General features: G+C 44.8%; 2 protein-coding genes across 2 annotated transcripts in view; both read right to left on the reverse strand.

Annotated features, from left to right (window-relative positions):
• Positions 1-15,148, reverse strand: part of LOC142564906 (uncharacterized) — a 42,082-nt gene extending 26,934 nt beyond the window's left edge. The window contains exons 1-3 of the mRNA XM_075676107.1: positions 15,096-15,148; positions 14,357-14,505; positions 2,760-2,872 (exon numbers count right to left, since the gene is read on the reverse strand). Coding sequence (XP_075532222.1) covers positions 2,760-2,872; positions 14,357-14,456 — 213 coding nt within the window. The 5' untranslated portion in view covers positions 14,457-14,505; positions 15,096-15,148. The remainder of the gene's footprint in view (positions 1-2,759; positions 2,873-14,356; positions 14,506-15,095) is intronic.
• Positions 15,149-20,490: 5,342 nt separating this feature from the next.
• Positions 20,491-21,736, reverse strand: part of LOC142564907 (uncharacterized) — a 40,945-nt gene continuing 39,699 nt past the window's right edge. The window contains exon 6 of the mRNA XM_075676108.1: positions 20,491-20,709. Within this exon, the coding sequence (XP_075532223.1) occupies positions 20,605-20,709 (105 nt within the window). The 3' untranslated portion in view covers positions 20,491-20,604. The remainder of the gene's footprint in view (positions 20,710-21,736) is intronic.

Below are 21,736 nucleotides of genomic sequence, written 5' to 3' on the forward strand. Positions count from 1 at the left end.
GTGATAGCATCGGATTGCAGTTTGGCTATACGAGAAAGCGTAAATATGTTGCACTGAAGCTCCTACAAAAGCCTTCGAGCTACCACTTGTTCTTGTGTGAACAAAACTTCCCACGCGGGCATGAGCAATCGCGACCAACTATACTCGCGCACAACCTTCTGTGGCAATGAAGGGAAAGCTATGGAGGCAAAGCGCGCACAAGTGAGAGCACTTCTCTAAAGAGTCTAGCGTTTTATTCCACGTTAGTTGAGGCTTCGGAATAGAAAATAAACACCTTCTTAGTAACAGTTAAATAAGACAGAACACACCTCAGAGCGTAAAATTTTACTTATTTTGCGGCTTTACCGGTCTGCGTCTGGACAAACGCGAAACAGTTGCACGTGGAAGCTGCGTCGCTTGAGCGTTTGTTCCGAGCAACTAAAAGCAATGCGAACGCTGCCGGACTACTTGGCGCCGCAACACAAGTTCACCAGCCACATACCATAGAAAGTTGTTCGCGAGTGTAAAGGCTGGCAGCTTCGCAGAAAAAAAAAGCTTCCTTTCTGCGAGATGTAAAGAATGGGACCAGTCTTACAAATTTAGTGGGCTTGTACGTCGACGTAACTTCTCGTTCATTCTTTTGTGAACGGAGGGGGGCTGCTGGAAAGTGGGATTCCCCTGACAACGCAAGTAAAATAGGAAACGAGGTTTTGGGCAACCAATCTGCGTTGCTTGGAGACGAGTAATTATAAAGCTATAGCAGTAATATTTCTTCTGAACACCCTGCTAGTAAAGCTAACAAGTCAATAAATGACCAATGAATATGTGAATATTATCACGAAGTTGCGATCTAAGCACTTGTTTTCCTTATGTAGTGTCATTAGTCAGACGTCTTCGGCAGAGCTCCTCGGACGACAGAGCATAAATTACGAAAATCAGCTTTTGGGTATAAACTACATGCAACGATCTTGCGCGCAACAGCAACAAACGACGGGATTGAGATTGCTGTCTCGTTCGCTTGTAGCCTACAAGTGATATCCCACGCGAGCAACGACTTTGAGCGATGCCTCATCGGTTTTGCCGGTTGTTACGTTTCGCCTCCGACGTGCGGTATAGCAGGCGCGGATGCGACGGACGCCGGGGCTTCGTTCAAAGCGGCGGACATTTTGGCCAGTTCAGCGCTGCCGCAACTCCTACTGCCAAGCGCGTCCAGGCATGTTTCAATGCCACGTGTCTTCGTGTGTGCGTGTGTGTGTGTGTGCATGTTTGTGCCCGCGCTTGTCAAAGCGCGGCAGCCGGGCAGAGGAGCTCCCCAACGGTGAAACGAGGAGGTCTGATCGGCGCCGGCCCGGCGGATACGTCACTCCTTGTCACAACGTGTCCGTACGCCGCCGTCACGTGTGCCTCATCCGAGCCGTTCCTTCTTGCCCTCGACTCCGAGAGTATAAAAGCAGCTACCCCCGGATGCCAAGAGAGACGCTTCGATTTATTCAGTCGAGTAACGTGGTCTCCCGTTTCTCCACTTCGGTTGACCTGACCGGCCGCTCTTTTGCGATGCTAGAATAAACAAGTTGTTCTGTTAGCAGTCGACTCATCCTTTGCCAGGACCTTCGGATGCTTGCAGCTGTGCCCCAGGCCGCCAGGCCAACGCTACCCTTGGGGCTTGCGACCCATTTGCAACACGTTATGAGGGCAGCAAATACACGCCTAAACTGACATGACACCAACTTTAATAATCTAAATTGTATTTTACTGTAAAGAGCAGCATAAAATATTCGGAGGTAATGTAGTAGGTCACTATCTTTGCACTTATCAAAATTTATTCACTTACTCGTTCATTGCCATAGTCGGTAGTACTTGACTGATCCAGTCCTGTACATCGAAGCCAGTACATCCAGTCCTGGCTTCGCACAATTGGTTAGGCGCTCATAGCACTTCCGGGAGATGTGGGCCAAATTTTACATTTTTGTAACCGAGAGATCCAACGGCAAGAACGAGTGATCTGTTCCACCGTTTCGTCATTCGAAGACGCCGATCGTTGCCATCGCGTACAAAATCACTGTCGTTGGTGTTGGCGTTTTAATAACTATAAACAAAGCAAACGGCTATACTGCTGCACGGCTCGACTTGATAAGTAGAAGAATGGAAGTGAAAAAAAGTGACAAAATAACAAAAGTAAATCAAATATGTGGGAATTCGTCTGGCTCACTCCTTCGCAAGTCTTGTTTGTGTATCGGTTACGTGCTTTCGGCGGTACCTCACGCAGGTGAACGCGCAGCCTATTTTGAAATAAGCAGCCTTTCGCCAGTTTATTCGTGCCGTTGTTCCAGACGCAATTTCCCTAGTTGGTTACGTTTACCGCGCATTCAATCTCGCGCAAAGTTTCGCCTGCGTTCTATCTGCGCAACGTTGAGGCCAAATCGAAGTGTGGCAAGCGTTCCCGTCTCGACACGCAAGCTGGGCATGGAAGTTGCGGTTTTTAGTGGCGAGAGGCCCATCAAAGAATGTCGCCACCCTGTACGCTGGCGAAGGCGAGCAGGAAATTGAGGCATCCCAAGCGTGTGTGTCGCATAGCGTCCCCAGTATGGAATATGGGCGCACTTGAAACGAGCTTTTACGAAGGGTAAAAGTCTCCTGCTAGCTCTTGGTATGTTAACTCTGAGGCTATCTCTTCTCTAAAGCCAGAACAATTTAATTCAGGCATTTGAATAGATCGTGACGAAAATATTTAAGAGCTACAAATATAAAAGTATGTGGTTTTGAAAGGGCGGTGTACTTACCTTTCTTAGCAGGTGAGGCGGTACAATTTTGAGGCTTGCGAGTATTTCCCCCTTACATCGTCGCACTGTGTCACCAAAAAGAGCTTTCGCTTGAAATAAACGGGGTCCCACAGCTGCAAGCGAAATTCTCAACTGAGAAGTTAAAGTGCGCCGAGGACGAGCTTTTAATGACATTCAAACAAAATGCGTGCGATAAGATGATTATTTCATGTATGTTTTTATATCAGGATTTCCGAATGTTTTTAATTCTCCTGCCAATAGGAAAATTAGAGGTGACGCTTGTCGAGAAGGTAAACACTTTTTAAATTTTGCGTGCCCGCTGCATGAGTTTGTTAGCAAGCCCTCTGCCCGATCGCTTTTCTCCATGACTTGGCTCGCATCATTTAAACAATGTTATTTAGAAAGTTGCATCAACCAATCCGGTTGAACACGCTGTGTTGTGTTTTTGGGAGTTGCACAATGGTTGGTCTGGGACTGGTAGTGGCGGAAGCTTGGGAAGTCTGGGTGCTCTGGTGGAACTGCAGGTTAATTGTAGCCCTGTGCAAATACGGTAGAACCGGCGTAAGATAGAACAAACTTCGTTGGGTATAGGCGACAGTGCATAGGTGATAATCTTCGGTAGGGAGAAGCGTTTGAAAAGTTTCTGGTGGAGCGAATGATCCGTATGCAGCAAAATATTACCATTGCTCTCTCACCATCCCCTCCACGTTTCTGACATTATTGTCTGCCAAAATGTCTGCCATTCTGTCTGCCACTACGCCAGTCTCTGTTGTATCATCAGGAATTTTCGCTGTAGTAATAAAAGCAACAGAGCAATTCCACGCGCTGCTCTTATCCTTGACTAAACTTCACAAAATCAGTTTTTCCCTGTGCCGCAAATTTGCTAGTGGAACTGGATTACACTCAGATGTCGGCATTATTCACTCAGCCAATGAAAATGAATGTTTTATCAAGAGATCTAAAGCAATGAATTTTGAAACTACTCATTTTACGAGAGGTATTGGAATTTGAAAATTTAGCTGGCTGAGTGGAAAGTGGCATGAACCTTGAACAAATTCTTGGGGGTGACAGCAGTTTCAGGATAAGTGTCGCCAAAATTTAAGCCTAAATAAATTTGCCTTTAGTCATTTTTCAGCATGAACACAAAAAATTATGAAAAACAGCTACAATAGCTGTGCAATTTTAGAAAAATGTGTCTGACAAAGCTTGTCTAAAATATAATGTTAGTTTATAAATTGACTCCAAGTGCATCTGCCTTGTGAAATCCCTGGATTCAATTCGTTCATAGCAATATGTACGCTACACTAATTAGTTAAAAAGCTGAGTAGTAAACTTTTTGTTAAATGCACAATTGTACATTTTCATTTCCCCTTTATGGAATGTACGCTTGATGGAGTTTTCTTGCTCCATGAGAAGATTTGTACTATGCGCCAAAGGCGATTTAAAAAATACAGGATCTGCCAAAGTTGAAGTAAAATAAGAACACCCGCTGTACGGAAATGTACAGTAACTGAGCCATTAAGGGACGTGTTGTGGAACGCGATACATAAGCTAAGCGTCTAACTAGCGATGAGGAAAGACGTGCTTTCAAAGCTATGTCCTGACAAAGAAGCGTCAGGAGAGAATAGAATCTGTCGATTTGATCAAAGATTGTGGGTTTGCTGTACTACAAATCATGCGACGCCTTATCTGACGATCCCGACCGGAGCGACCGCATTTGGATGGGGGGTGAATTGCAAAAACGCTCGTGCACATAGATTAGCTGCATAATATAGAACCCCTCGTGGTCTTAACTATCCAGGCGTACCCCACGACAGCGTGCCTCAATAAATTCAGAGTGTAGGCTCATCCAACCTCGTAATTTAGGTGCTTGTATTAACAAAAAATAAGGACTTGAAGCCTACGAGGAACGTGAAAGAATGTGAAAATCACAATCGTCCATCAAAGAGGCAGCGGTAAAGAACTGGCCCCATATTTAGAAAACATTCCTACGCTAAAGCGTCCTTACCAGCGAATAGTCATATAGGACATATCAATTTAGAAGACAATCAGCGAATGAAAAACAGCACTTACGAATTGAGAGCTTCGTGAATTCATCCCTGGTCCCATATTTGCAGAAAGGTATTTACGCTAGGAGTGTTCGCAGAACCTCACGTGAGCCAATTGAAACGACCGATTACCGACCTCGATTGGTCAATGACAACGGCACTGACGATTCTAAGCGTATGTAAATCTGGCCCCTGAACAATATTTTGCCCAAAAACAGGCCTTTGTATTAGACAATATATTGCGCAAGGTAGTATGCGTCTGATTGAGTGCATCGCTTGGCTTTACCGAACCTGAACGAACCAGCTTGTCCCAAGACGGCATGTACCTCACATTATGCATTTGACATTTCGCGGTACGGCGGTCGATTAAGTAGAAGTATCAGCAGCCAGAGCAGCATTACCTAGTATATTCATCCAGGAAAATAGGAATATGTGCAAATCTTAAGAAATATTACTGAAGATTTTACATCTTCCCTGATTTTTAACTGTAAAAGCAGGCATACACTAATAAAAGGAGGGTGGAAGTGTATAAAAGGCGAGAGACAGAAACGTCAGTGACACAAAGACACGCTGGCTTTCCCGCTGGGAGGCCTTTGCAGTGCTTGGAGCCGGCAGTCGAGAAACCAATGAGCCGTAGCCCCATGGTGAGCAATCCTGACCACATGAAAGTGGGCTCCAAAGTGGTCACTAGGCAGCGGAGCTTCCCTTTATTGTGCTGTTCGTGTTTCGTTGCAGTGTAGATTTTGATGAATGACATGCCCATGTGGCATGCTAAAGCATGCCCGGTTCGTTGCAGCATGGACCAATGTGTAGACATCGCGTAATGTTGCGTGCGGCGTGGGAATGTGTAATTGCCTGCAAAACATTGTCTCTTCGCGCGTGAATTATGCGTTGGACTGAGGAATTTCCGTCTCTAATGGCTGAAGTGTTGCAAGATGATGTGAATCCCTTTCTGATGGGTATTGGGCTTTCACCGTCACGATGGTATTGCTGAGAGGCTCTGTGGAATTGTGTGGAAGTCGAGGTGTGCGCTTTCATATTTCCACTAGCGTTTCTTGACCCGAGGTCCACATCGTCGTTGTTGTTTCCGGCAGGGTAGGCTTTCAAAAAGCTCTAATTATGAGATACTACCATTAGGGGTTGCTCCTGCAAGCAGCTTGTGAATCGGTGTAGATAGTGACCTGACCTCTTACCGCTATTTGTGCCAATGATGAACGCAATAACCGTCTTCAGCGACGTCAATGTCTGTGTGCAACACTGTCATCGCACTCGATCTGTCCTTGTCTCCAATGAACCTCTTTCACTCCAATTTGGTGACCGGTACTGGATGATGCGGGACTGGGTAAGTACCGCTGTTCGAAGAAACACTTGGAAGCCAACTTATAGAACCGCGTATGTGACACTCGATCGGTCCTGGTCTGCAATGAATCTCTCTGACGCCAATTTGGTGACCGGGTTCGGGTGATGCGGGACTGGGTAAGTACAGCTGTTCGAAGAAACAGTTAGAAAGACACTTATAGCATGGCTTATGTGGCTCTCGATCGTCCTGGTCTCCAATGAACCTCTTTCACACCAACTTGGGTGACCGGGTGTGTGCAAGTATGTATGTGGACATATTCAATGAGTGTCTAACACGCCAACTTCGGTAACTAAGTTTGGGTTACTGGGAATGTACCGCTTTAGTGCTAGTGTTGCATTCCTTTAGTGCTGAGTGAAATCAATGTCAGTGGTCACTCAAGGACAACAACCCAACGCAGTAGCAGATGTGTCACAAATGCTCTCGGTATCTGTCTATTTTGAATGAACTGCTTTCATAGCAACATTTAACGAGCAGTGCCATAAATGAACTAGGCATGTGTCATTCTTCAAAGAACCTCGTGCGAACTTAACTCACTGAGCACGGGCCACTGAAAATTGGGCAACCGGGGGAGCAATTATCAGCCTTCATAGGCACCGGCGCGCCCTGCTTCTGGTCTCGGAGGGCATGAGCAGACTAGTTGGCTGTGCCACAAGTTGTCGCAGCGCATCCAGAAACAGCCGGGAGAAAGGAGTCCTCTTGCCGCATGACGCGTTTCTCATTGTTCACATTCACCAGAGCGCCCTACATTTCTTAGAAACCTACAGGCTTCGTGGTGGCCGCGCTAGTTGACCCGAACGTTCTTAGGGAAACGGGAAGAGGACTCCCACTGTAGTATATGCCTGCCACTTCCCTCGCTTCGATGGTGGTAGTACGTTGTGTTTCTATAGTGTTTGAATGCTGGTGCAATACTATCGAACAACATCGTGCGATGGGTTTTACCACAATTTTTATTCTGAAGGCTTCCGCTCCTGCCTGTCGCTTATTCCTACGGCGGACCGAATGCATGCTTCTTGGTATGGTTGTCACATGGAGGCCTTCAGGGATAGCAGGCGGGACGCGCTCCTTTTGCGCTCCCATGTTGCTAGTAGCTGGGTAGCCGAGCCATCATAAAGGGTACCGGCCTGGTACTATGAGCGTACGTCACTCCTTCTGAATCACAGCGTGCGACTCTGTTATCTTTTCTGGGGTGTTGCACATGCTGAACGTTTTTCATAGTTTAGTATAGGTTCGCAGTGGGAGCCCGATCGCTTGCTTGTATGCTTTTCAGGTGAGCACGTTAAGCTTCCATGTGTCGGTGCGTGTGAGGGTAAAATGCGTCTTGGTGTAAGTGGGCATGTGGTGATGAGGGCTAAAATCTAGGGATCACGTCTATTCTCATTAGTCTTTGCTAGCTGCTAGTATTGGGGTGTATGAGGACTGAACTTCGTACTGTCAGTCGGTGCAGTTGCTGGAGGGTTGTGGTAGTCCCGGCGTCAATGTCTAGTTAGATACCTAAGAGGAGCATATACGTGACCTTGGGAACGGACGCACTTTTCACGAGGATGTTCCCCTTGTGTGGAGTTTTTCACTGTGGTATTCGTGCTTTCGACCGTAGCGTGATGCTCGCCAATTTCTCAGGGATACACTAGAGGATGCACTCTTTGACACATCTGCTAATGGAATGTGGTGCGGCTTATAAGACACTATGCTGTAGCCGCCAGGAGCCTTCGCCTGCTCGTACTGTAATGTCGTCCTCGTACATGACATTACATACACCCTGTGTGACTTCCTGACGTTCTGGGAGTACGAACTTAGTCAGAGTAACGCCTACCGCCGAGACGGTCGCGCCCTGCGTCGTGTCTTTCTTTGACACATTCAGCCTTTGTGAGTTTGTGTGGCCTAGACCTGCGATGGCGTCCGCAATGTGTGCCACCGAGGCGGTCTAGAACTGCTACTTGTGACATGCGGTTGGAAGCTCTCTTTACGTCGAGCACCAGAATAGTGCCCACTCCGTTGGGGGTGATGCTAATCAGTGAATCGTCCTTTCACTGAAGCAGTAGGTATTGAGCAGAAGAGGGGGTGTGGAAACCATATATGCTCATTGGTAACGTCTGTCCCCTTTTTGATGTGCTCAGAACGACAAAAAGCTGAGCTAGTTGGTAAGGATTCATTATGCAAAAAAGAAGTGAGGCGTGCAGACAGGACACAAGAGTAGAGAGGTGGACAACACGAACGCCGACTATCAACTGAAGGGAGTCAGCTTGGTACAGCGTTCTTGTAGAGTTTCCCTAAGAACGACGTCAGCGAAGCGGGTCGCAGCCTGTCTCATTGCAGTGGCTTGCCGGTTTTCACATCAGTGTAAGGTTCGCGTATTTTCACTCTGCAGGCAATTGTTCAGCCTTCAAACTCTTTTCGAATAACTGCAACATGGCAGCTAGAGAATGTTCCTCTAGGTTATAGATGACCTTGTTTCTAATTTTGTCTTTGCCTGGATTGCTGTCCTGGCTGGACCTTGAAGTACACTAAGGAGGAATGAAATGGACAGTTTGACGAAATGTCGTCTGACTGGGATATAACGGCATAATACGAAGAAGGAAAGATAGCCGACCAAAGAGAGTTGTCTAAAAATTCTTAAACACTTTTCTTCCTATTATGGCGTAACTTCCAGACCAGACAATATTTCGACAAACTCTCGATTTCGTTCAGCTACGGCAGGCGCATGACCAACCAAAGTCAGCGAACAAGGCTGCCGTGTGGAAGCCGAAACATTTAAGAATTTTGGGACAACTCCATTTTTGTCGGGGTTCTGTTTTTTTTTCTTCCTAATATATCCTGAGAAGCACGGACATCCCTAGGTGACAATTAAACTCTTCATTTTAGGTATTCCTACGTACTCTGCGTTAGCAGCGGAACGACCAACCTCGTCTACCACATATCGCTTTCAGAGCTGCTCCAGTATATCCGCATCCGTTTCAGTGTGCCTCTACAAAAATGTCTGAATGTGATGTCCCGTTTTTAATCATGCTGGGTTCGATCACCAGTAATCGCATTGACCACGTTCGACGGGTGCTCACAGTACCGCGCAATTCTTCGCAGCTGTGATTCCAGTGCTGACGAGGGAGCTGTGATGCACATGTCTCGGGTTTTTTCGTTACGACACCTGTACAAAGTATTAGTTTTCTATCTCATGTTGCAATGCTTACTGCAGCCACGGTCCTGCGCTCCTTCCATACTTCGTTCCAGTCTATTAATCTGGCTTGCCCTAGCTTCTTGCTGAGGGTCGGCGCCTATGCTTTCGCTTTCGGATGTTTTCAGCAATACCCATTTCTACAATATCCACACGTATTACTAAACGGGCACCGTATGATTCTGCGGTGGTATAAAAGCGAGCACTTGCGTGAAATGGATAAAATGCTCGACTTGTACCACGTGCTGGCTTATACTACTTCTTTGTTTTATTTCCGCTGGCTGTCTTGCAGCACCTGATCTCGTTATTCCTACACGAAAAAAAGAAGCACTGTCTCGATGTTCGCAAAGCTGGGTATAGGATAGAAAGAGAGAAAAAGGCAAATCCAAAGTTCGTGCACTCGATGCTGCGGACAACGATCCCTGTTCTTGGTAATGGAAAGCTGCAATAAAGAAACTCTTTATGCCGGAAAGCCGTGACATTACTGCATGAGAGGCGACTTCTAGTAAGACCCTTAGGAGCTCGGTTTAGAGGAAGCAAAGCACATCTTGACGGATTGAGAACGGAGAATCTCCTTGCTTTATTTCACACTAAAATCAGGTTTCCCGAGTGACTCTGGTGGCGCCCCTGTGGGGCAGCCACCACACTTCCAAGAAAGGGCAGCGGGCACCCCCACGTGGAAGCCAGGCGAAGAAACTGAATTTTACAGAAGCCGGGTTCTACGTACAGTGAAGTACGATCGCTACAAGACAAAGTTCACTATGTCTGAGCGGTGCTCGATAGCGTAGTTTATAGCGCTGTGCATCAGTGCTCTTATTACGCGTGATGTCTGGGCCCGTCACTTCAGGAGCTTCCTCACCGCGTTAGCTACGGTTCTTGGCGTCACACAAGGGTTCACATCTTCAATGTGCGGAAGCATAGCAACCAGCATGTTTTTAACCTTGCGCTCTTATCGGAGACTGAACAGCACAAATCGTGTTGGTTTCACGCATGGCAGTGCTGTACGAAAATGCAATGTACAGAAACATTTTTAACCTAGGTCTGTGAAGATGGGTACCGAATTTCGCCACACGACAAGGACAACATATATTTTTGCTTTGAAACGCACGAGGAATACACGTGATAATCTGGCAAATTCTGAATCTTTAAGGACACAAACAAGACGCATTATTTTAATGCAGGAACGTAATGGCACCACGAAGAATGAGACGGATACAAGCGTTTATTTAGAACTGCGTTTGATTAAAACTATGGGTAAATATGTATATAAGCTATTAAGAAGCAGGCGGGAAAAGTATTCCTCGGCGTTGTGAAGCACAATGCAGCTCAATATAATAATAATAATAATAATAACGGACCAGCAGTTACAAGTACACAAAACATTATTTTTTTTCTTTGAGGAATGAGCCGTTAGCAATTTCATGAAGCGGTGTTGGCCCAAGATTTACGCTGCGGCTTTCCTTGCTGCTGCACAAAGCGATTGGGCACGCTACGCCGATCATTTCGTTTAAGAAACAAGGAATACCTCACTACCATAGCAACAGTGCTGAGTAGAGGCAACAGGAGTGACGTGATTCCACTCTAGCGAGGGCAGGGTTTGGGCAAAGGACAGAACGCCGAAACGCACCTCCAAATCAGCAGTCGAAACAAGATTTATGCGACCCAATAGAGTCGGCGAAGACGCAAGGCGACACCTTAATGAGCATGGTCAGACACAAGCTATGGAGAAAAAAGAGGACCATGATAACATTGTACATATGTTGAATAATGCGTAATAAGTGACGACAAACAAAGAAAAAGAAGATCACCAGAGAAAGAAACTTTCTCCAGAGGGCAATTGAAAGTTTGCGGGATTTCTCCCGCACCAAATTAGGCAGCTGAATTGATAGCGTGGTAATAGTGATGCATGACACTTGGAATGCGCCAGCGCTGCTGAGTCAGCACACTTGTCTTATTGCCACTAAGCGCCAAGTAGTGATCCAAGGAGAAACCACCGTTTCCACACATGCGCACATTGAAGAACATACGCCTAATCAAGATTTCTGGTCTTGACAGCACGAGAGAGTTAAAAAAACTGAGATTACCAAGCCGAAATATTTTGCGAAAATTTCGACTGACTGCAAGCAATCTTGATAAATGTGTAGTAATTGTGCCGATTTTTGCGGAGGTGGTTATATTATTTACCTGACGCATATTTTTTCGAGGGCCTGCTTTTAAACAATACCTTCTTTCTTACATACTCTCATAATTATCCGCCGAGTGCTTATGTACGTACAAGACAGGGTCCAAAGCCTGCATTCATGAGCGGAAGATACGCAGTTTTGTTCTAAAAATCAGCTGACCATAGCTAACGTGAAAAAGAAATGTACGTTCATACCTTGAAAATCTCAGAATGGCAGTGTGATCTTGAACTCTTTGATTGAATATACCTGTATGTACCAACCTCTTCCATTAAAGTTATTGCAGAGATGTGAGTAGTCAAACATTTATTGTATGTCTAGTCATATACGAACGAGATTAGGAACCAAAGGACCCCGTTCATGTTAGTTCCTATCGTTTTAATCATTGCCTTATAGTGAATGAGGGTCTAGTTTACCTTGTTTATTATATATAGTAGCATTGCGTTTATGTTCGCAATTTTATTAGTGAAGTTATTTACCAAAACTTTTTTTTTTACTAAATGACACGTGAACCCGTTTATCTTTCACGGGTGAGAGCTTTACCGTCTAAGAAATGTTATCACTTGCGGCTGAGGCTGCGGCAATCCAGGGGCTACTCCGAGTTGTTGGCGCTCCTCACGGATGGCGTCGGCAATTGAAACCATTTGAGTCTGTGCTGAAGGGAACAGCTTCTGTAGCTCCTCCCGCAGTCTCGCGCAGATTGTGGGTGGCAAGTGGCTGAACTCTTGAGTAGTTCGTCGTGTTCGTGCGGCGGTTGAATTGCCGGTTCCGCATTCCCAGTGTCTTCTCAATGCTGTTGGCCTCGCGAAGAAACTCGTCGACGGTCTTCGGTGGGCTCCACACCATTCCGGCGAAAAGTTCCTCCTTTATACCACGCATCAGTAGGCGGACTTCTGTAAAGATAGCGGTGGTCTCATTAAATAGCTGCACTCGGGTTTCTAGTAGTTCTTGGGCTTGTTCGCGGTGTACGACGCTTGTGAATGTCTGCAGGAAGCCGCTTCGGAACAGGTCCCACGTCGTTAAGGCGGCTTCTTGGTTCTCGAACCACGTCCTGGCGGCGTCTTCCAATGCGAAAAAAACATGTCAGAGTTTGTAGTCGCTGTTCTAACTGCTAAATTCAGCGACCCTCTCATACGTCTGAAGCCAGGTTTACGGCTCCTCGAATGTTGAACCACGGAACGTGAGAGGCTCCCTGGGCTGCTCCAGCACAATGGGGAAAGCTAGGGCTGCCATTTGGGTTGACTGGGCGGCGATCTTTCTGGTCGTCTCAGGCAAAGTTCCGTGCTCCGGGGGCAGTCCTTGCAGCCTTCGGCTACCTCGCTGGTTCCTGGCAACGTTGTTATTGTTTTCCGTGTTCGGGCTTGCGTCACGGCTTCGTGGGGGCGTCTTGTACATGAACGCAAAGCACCTCCACCAGATGTCATGTGGTAGTGACGGTTGGGGACACAGCGAGAAAACTGTGAATGGCGAAACTAATTTTATTGGGCGAACCTGCGCCCAGAAAAACAGGCTACGCTCAATGCTCAACGAAAACGGCGAACCTAATGGGCGATCGTCAAAAATTTGATCAACGAGTCAAGCGCGTCGGCTTTTATAGATCAGCCGTCGAATCTTCCAGAGTAATCGCTTGGACCCACGTGCCTTCCGCAAAGTTCTACGCCATTCACGTCGCGCATGCATGCAATCAGATTACACAAGGTTCCGTGACAACACACAGCGGATAGAAGCATCGATAACGTTCTAGAAACTTCCGATACATGTAGACTCGTCCTGCACTGAGCGATAACATTTCTTAGAAGGTAAAAACGCTCACCGTAAAAGATAAACGAGTTCACGTGTCAATAGGCACAGACTTTTTATATTCCTTTAAATACTACATATAATCTAAAATAATGTATTATGTCTGATTTTACTTTCAATGAAATAATGTTTAGATAATGTGAATTGCCCTCGAGTCAGTCTAGCTTACTTCGGCAAGCGCTTTTGGGACCCCATGTTTCTCTCGGCGTGAATTTCTGGAGATTTTATGGTGCAGTCCATTCCGTGTTTTGCGTAAAATAGGGTTTGAGTTCGACGATCTGCCGCATCGTTAGGAGTATCTGATTTTTGAGAATGCTGTTCAGCATTCCGTACTTTTTTGGTACAACTTTTTCTAAACTAATTGTGGTCTTTCGTACAACATTATCACCATTGAAGCAGACGATATGATATGGTTTATCATCTTAAATGAACTCTGAGGTTATCAAAGTCACCGTAGTGGAGAGCTGATGTATAACTTCTACCACCTAGAGCTCTCTAGCGCACACATCAAGCTAAGTACAGGAGCGTTTCCCGCATTTCATTACCATCGAAATGCGGCCGCAGAGGCTAGTAGTCTAAGCCGCGATGTTGCCCTCAGCATTAAAGCGGTATAACAACCCAGCTATCGCGACTGGTTGACCACACATGTATCTGGAACAATCGGGCACAATGTCTTTTTTTTGTCATTTGCTTGGCACTCCCTACGAAATTTGCTGAAAGTCAGCAAAAGCTAAAAAGCTGAGAAAGAGCGACAGAGAGTAAAGATAAATGACAGGAAATAAACAGAGGTTGGCATTTGGTCGACTCCTCTAGCCAGTTATCTGAACTAAGGAAGTGGAGGAGAGAAGGAAAGAGGGAAGAAAAGGAGCATGTAGGATTTAGAAATTAGGTCTACTGAAGGCCTACAGCACAGACCCGTACTTTATAAGAAAGCAAACAAGGCCGGAATTGCTCGCAAATTCGATTTAATGTGTGGATAAGTGCCGTAAAGCTGTTTGGCAGATCATTGCTAGCGCAGAGGCGAAAACAGAAGGAATTCTCACGTGCACGTCCTGCTGCACATGATGCTCCAGCATGAACAATATAGTGTGTAACGGTGCAGACGATGGTCAAGAATATGTAGCCTTTGGATGGTGATTGCATTGCGGAGAAGCCTAATACCTTGGAGTTGACGCTGCAGCTTGCCAGAAAACTGCGTATAAAGGCGACATGTAGAACATTCGCGTCTGTCTAGGGATAATCTTTACTATGTCGTACTCTCTAAAGGCTTGAAGATGTGAGCGACCTCCGCATGCTGAAAACTTGTTGCATTAATTTTCCTCTACTTCATGGAATAACTGTTTCATAAAACAACTTCTTTTTTTCCTTACAGAGAAGTGAGGGCTGTTTTGTGGTAAACGAGAGTCCTGATTCTAATGTAGTATAAATAACTGTACGTCAAGATAAAGAGCTTTGAATAAACATGATAAATACTTTTATTCTAATACAATGATTTGAAAGACCCATTTCAACGAAAGAATGTACGTTTTTATGGAGAATTCCAAGTGCCATGAAAAGTAATGAAGCTGTCGATTCAACTTCTTCAAGATTAAAAAATTCTCTATCTCTATCGTTTGGCTTCGTATGTAATTTCTTTTTCTAGCTTTCACAGCTCTTCTAGCCCAATTATACATCTCAACTGGAACGTTTCAGCAATAGAGCCCACCATTCTCATAACCCTGCTGAGAAGCTGTAGTATTCCATGAAGCTTTGACAACAGTTAGAACAGGATCCATTACATACCCGAAGTGCAGTACCTTCTCTACTAGCGTAGAATGAAAGGTTCCTAGTCTCTGACTTTGATCTACCATTTTATTGTATCGGCACATGCCTTTATCCCTTGGAATGTAGTGCTTTGCAAATTCTGGACTCCCCGAATTGTAGCTTGCAGGTTTACGACTTTACGACATCCCTTCACCTGCTGTGTAGGTAAGCTTCGTTTAGCTGCGTTCAGCGCGCCTATCATTATGAAGTCTTCGAAGCGCTCATTCATGAACAATCCTGCTCAGGTCACAAATTAGCTCCTGAAGCACCTGTTATCCTACAAACTAGATTGTCTGCTCAAATAATAGAGTCATTAGGTCTTTGTTTTTTCGCTAGAATATGCATTCTTGTTTGTTATAATCGCTTTTTCCTAAATTGAAGCATACAGTGCGCATACATATTCTGTCAGGAGAATACCATTTCAAATTCCGCACCCACCCATCTTTTCCTTATCCGGTGGCTGTTCTTGGAAATGTCCAGACTGCACCAGGGAATGTGAATTTACAGTTATATAAATATAGGCGGAACTTTCTAGCTCATTATAAAATAATAAAAAATAATCACGACTTTCACGGGGCAAAAATCAAAATAAACAGGCGGACTGGACTCCCGTTCACATCTAAGCCAAGCAAAGCGTCTTTTCGTCATTGTCTCATAAGGCAAGTGCGTGTGATATGAAGTGTGGTATAAAATATTATAAAATATATAGAAGCATGTTATACGAAGAAATTAATTTCTTTGCATTATACATATATAGGCGGCCTATTATGTACGCAATTACGTGCAGGTACATCACATATATAATAGTTGTTTGAATTTTCAGTGGTATATCTATAGTGCCGTGTTGCACTCGTGGTGTGTCTGATGTGTCTGTACCTTCGAGTGCGACTGCGGATCACTACGCGCCAAGCCTCAACGAGCTAGCTTGCCTGCGAGAAAGGGTTTTCTGTGTCGCTTGTCAGAGCAAGGGTGTCCTTGGCGTTCAGCGGACTTTACTAGTCAAACTTACGAACAAATTTTGACGCAAGTAAAACGTTACGATAAGTGAATAGTCCAAGTTGAAACTGATCCTAAGACAGAAAGCTTGCGAGGCCTGCCGCTGTAAGACCAGCGCTATAGATGAAAAAAAAATAGGCGAGTATATAATGGTAGCACAATCGCGAACTTCAGTACGTGCGCCAAACGTAAGCGTAAGTTGATTCACAACTTACGCTTACGGGCGGGGATTGGCGCATTGTCAGGCAATCAGTTGCCTTTTCGCCACCCCTTCCCGCTGTACCACAGGATATGTATGCTGAACTGATGATGAAATAAACCATTCATTCATTCATTCATTAATTCATTCATTCATTCAACAAATCTTAAACAGCCGACACAGCTGCGGACGCAAGAAGGAATATCTATGACAAGGGGGTAGCAGTCTTACATGCACAAGTTTCTCTGTTTGTGACGCTGCAGCTGACGTGGGTAAGCGCCGGAACGCGCTGTTGCAGCCGATTGTCCAGAGGCCACAACTGATAGTGAAGATGACGCTTGCTCATATCTTTGTGGCGAGCTCTCATTTGTCATTTCAGAGTGCATCGAGTAGCTTTAGTGCATAATTCTATTGAAAGGATGCTGCTGTGATAGGCAGTGACATTAATTATGCGATGTGAACTTCTGCCCAATGTCTAATAGACTATGTTTTTCTTTGAGTCCAATAGCTTCTTCTTTCATGCTCGCCACGACACTCTATTGGATGGTAGCAAATAAGGGTTTGTTTGCGTCCGGAATCAACGTCAAGATTGCCATTCATGTGCTTTGAGCACATGTATAATCTTTTTGAAACGAACCTTTCATTGCTTCTTTTTTCAACTTTACGCTGCTGCTGCTGCTGCTACGACAGACGACGTGGTCGAGACTGGGCCACGGCAGAAAAGCATAAAAGGCACACGCTGTCGGTGTTTTGCTTCTTGACATTTGTTTGTGAGCTGTCATTCACAAAATTCCGAAGGAAGGCTTTGTAAGAGAGAGAGAATGTATTTGAACGAAGGCAGAGAGGTTGGCATGGACCTAACGCGCTCTGGCCTGGTAGCCATTGTTGTAAAGTGCGCATACATACGTTCTAAACACTATAAGAAAAGGTATGCGCCACGTGGAGGGCCTGCACGGTTGTCGTTCAGAGTTATTCGTCGAGAGACGCTCGCGTCGTACACACCGTATTTTCAGCGATACAGGGCAATTAACACTATCGTGTTAGTACATCACAGGAGTGCGGCACAAAGACGACCCCCAAGTTGTTGGCAACATTTACGCCACGTGGCATGTGCACAATGTTCGCTGGACGCCGTAACAATGCGTGACCCCCACAAATGGAGTGCAGGATCTGTCGCGCTAGTCTCCGCGCTCATCCGCTACAACAAGGACAGTAGAGGGAAGAGGTGGGCAGAATGTTAACGAAGAAAAAGAGAGAGAAAGAGGCAGTTTTGTGAGCTAAAATGCTACAACCCGGAATGGCGCCGAAGCGTTTACTTAGTGCCGAGGAGACGAACGCTCGCATAAACCGTCGAGCGGTTTTTCTGCCGGGAACATTACTTAGGCTCATATAGTCTGCGCTGTTGTGGTGGAGGGAATTTTTCATGTTTTAAAGTTCACTGCTACAACTGGCACATAATTCTAATTTTTTTCTACTCCTGCTCGACTTAACAGCATTTGAAATTATGTAATGTCTTTCGAACGACACTACAGGGTTCATGTTAGGTTACCTCTAGTTTGCCGTACTAATACAGCCCAAAAACGCCAATGTTAAATGGCATTATACTCGTAACGCTTCCTCTGCGGACATGGAGGGCCCCCTGGCATCACATGGGCTGTTATACTTCTTGCGTTTTGGTGGAAAAACCTCAGTTGCGGTATTATCGATGATAAGTTCGCTTTTCCACGTAAAGGTGCTGCTCGGGGAGAATGAAAAAAACAACATCGAGGGTAATAGCAATGACAAATGGTTTCACTAGCGGATAGGACGCTCACTCTATGTTTTGCTTTCTAGCCACGTTTACAGTGGACACATTTATTGATCCGTGAAACAGTTACTCGAAAACGGCTATGGAAAAACGCTACCTGACGCGCTAAGACACTAAAGCATCACTCTAATTCCAAAGATGCAATCTTTAGTTACTGGTACGAAACGGTATTCAAACTAATGGCAACAATTAAGTGTTACCAAGATTGCTGTAGTCTCTTAAATTGCATGTGTGTGGCAATGCGATGTATGTCACAACTATAAAGTCATGCAATGTCATTGCTAATACTGTTCACAAGCTATGTCGAAATTCTAACGTTATTTCACGAAGGCGCAAAATGCTGCACGTTAAGAAACAGTTTCACAGAGGCCAGGCAATGTTTAGTGTTTGACGCCTGAAAAATGGTGCGAAGTGGAGCGCGCAATGAAGTTTATGACACAGTCTTATTAGATTTTGTTACACTACATCCACAGTGTCAAGGGCGCACCGAACCATCTTGGCAAGAATGGGATAAGAACCGAGCTGAATATAACTAGTACACAAATTAGCACAATATTACACAACAATATTAAGCGAATTTCTCACGGGGCAGTTGTGTTTTGCAAGCTGATTCAGGATCCATGATATGTACTGGCAAAGGCGACTATAGAACATGTGAACCATATGCAAGAAACCACCATTTCTTGCGGGCAACAATATCTTGAACTAGATGGCGCACGGACTTGAACAAACTGCATGAAAATATGAGAATGAAGAAACTTCCCGTTCAAAGAAAACTTATCGATCTTACTGTATCAAGCATTATAGGTGCAGGAATAAGTTAAATTTGCAAAAAGGCACACAAATTTTATCAAGACAGGCACTACTGAAGATTATAGTGGCTGTTATCTACTACAAACATCAATAGAGTTTATTGTGTAAATCCACAGTACACCTGCGAAGGTGGGAAGGAATGATGGTGGTTCATAAAAAGATGTGCCAACCTTCAGCGAAATAACCTGAATGTGTTTTTTACTTCATAAAACCGCGACACATATTTAAACGTATTACCACTTTTATACCAGGTCTGTTCTGTAAAGCACCTAAGAGGCAACTTTCGCATGGAACACTTCCAGTGCAGTTTCAATATTATCGAAGGCAATTTTCTACCACACAATGTATAGGTGCACAAAATAAATTCATTTATATTTGTTTTCAGAGATGCTGGAGAAGACTATTATTGTACAGTGTTGATATGTCTCATACTCATCGCAATCACCTATAAAGTTACACTTACCTAAACGTAATAATATTGTACTAATATGATTAGCTATATATAATGAATACCAACAAGAGATAAGCAAAATCTTGTCAAGATTATCACAGCAGTGCAACACTGTAGGAAACTGGAAGTATCGCTTCGGAGCGATTACGGCTCCTCACGCATACAGCATACCTCTATTGCAGAATTTACTCGGATAACATGTAAAGCACTTAGAGTTCGCGCCTACGCCTTATTTGATGGTTCTACATCTACGCTTATCTCTTGCTGTTCAGCAGTAGTAGTACTCGAGTTCTCAATTTCTCTGCTAATTATGAGATTTTAGACATTTGCCTACAGTTCACCTTCACTGAAAAAAAGAGACAGCAGAACTTGTATATAGAACTAAAGTTGAGGATGATTTTCTACCGGGTGGGTTGATGTTGTGGGGCCGTCTACGTGAAGCATATGCCAAAGTGATGTGTTGCCTCCGCTCAACCGGCAGGTTCTCACGTATGGCAAAGAACAGGAGGGTCAGGCTCCCACGTGCTCGGGTCGATGGTTTCGCAACACACCAAACGCCTTCAGCCGGAGGCGCTTCTGTAGTGCTCTGATTCTGGCTGCTTAGCCGTGGTCTAAATACCAGGGAGTGTTTCGTTCCTGTCCGTAGTATGCAGTGTGTGTGGGGTAGTTTAGCAATAAATGCAACTCATCGGCTTGTCGTGGCAACTTGTACACGCGTGAAAATGCATGCATGTCCGTACTACAGTGAAACAAAGCGAAAGTCCCTGCTTAGAAAATGAATATAAGTGCTTGTTTGTAATTTGGTGGCACGTTAGTTTTATGCGAGAGTGTGATGCAATTTTTATAATTTTTATCAATACCATTCAGCCAATTGGGGCTGAATGACAAAATTTACATTTCCTGGCGGCCTAAATACAAACTTTATTGTGAAATTGAATATTTTATTGCCACGAATTTCCGTTTTCTTCCTTCTTTGATGTTGAGATTCGTGTTCTGTGCATGTGACACGTTCCGATCATTGCGAATGGGGTGACATACAACAAATTTCACCGGCACGCTTTAGCAGTTCTCAATAGTGCCTTTTATTCGAATTCTGAAGTACCACCGATGACTACTTCTCCAGGTTATTTTTATTAATAGAGCTTGCGGAGTTGCTCGGTGTTGAAGAGCAATCTAGTCAACTTGATGTTTGTGCCAGCTCTTGTAAGCAAATATTTTTCACTCAGGTCCATCCAAATGATAGCGCTGCTTTTCGCATAAATCCGATTTCGTCGTCAAGGGCTTGTAGATCGGCACCGCGTTCTCGGGCCACTTTCAAGGTGCATGCCTAGAAGAAATAAACGGACCCCAGCAAAAGAAAAACACTGTAAATTTACTGGCATCTCTTAAGCTAATAGCACTAAATTTACATTTTAGCGTGCTGAATCTGAGCTCGGGAAAATACTTCAGGCGCGTTCGGTTAGTTTCTTTTTCGCGTTATTACTGTCAGGCTGTAGTGATGTTCGAGAACACAATAGCAGATCTATTTATCACCATGCTTAATTTATATTGGGCTAACCTGTTTCACGAGTGCATGTGATACCCGGAACACAACGATATTGGCAAGCACAGCCGTCTATCGTTAAAATCTGATTTCCACGTCAAGCGCTTCTGCTTTTATACAGGACTCGTCCAATGGTTTACCGTAATCGCTTGTGCCCGCGTGCATTCCAGAATGTACTAAACAATTCACATTTTGGATACATTCAGGTCACACAAATTTTGATGTCAACAGACAACGAATAGAATCACGGATAACATTCGAGAAACTTCTGTTGACGCCAGGCGCATCCTGTTCGAAGCGATAGCGTTTAAAATATGTAAGCCGCAGGAAAGCGAACACGGGAGAAAGATAAACAAGTTCACATGTGAGTATTAAAAATTATGGGGTTTTACGTGCCGAAACCACTTTCTAATTAGGAGACACGCTGTAGTGGAGGACTCCGGAAATTTAGACCACCTGGGGTTCTTTATCGTGCACCTAAATATAAGCACACGGCTGTTTTCACATTTCGTCCCCATCGAAATGCAACATGTGATTATCATAAACTTGTTTATTGTAATAATTTCCATTGCAAATCACGTCGCTCAAGGCGACTAAACATAGAGTGAACATCCGGATACTACTGTGTTGGCACAGTCCAACTTGTTAAACTTTGTCCGCGCACCAATGTCGCATACGGAGTATTTCATTTGCTACGTAGGCAGACATGAATGATTAGACGGTCTCGCACAGCAGACACTTGCGCGGTGACTGACGCCATCTGGTAGGCTTAGCCATTAGCTATGTGATGACTTCTGTCTTGCTGAGCAGA

Source organism: Dermacentor variabilis, chromosome 11, assembly GCF_050947875.1.
Source record: "Dermacentor variabilis isolate Ectoservices chromosome 11, ASM5094787v1, whole genome shotgun sequence".
In the NCBI taxonomy this organism is placed as follows: Eukaryota; Metazoa; Arthropoda; class Arachnida; order Ixodida; family Ixodidae; genus Dermacentor; species Dermacentor variabilis.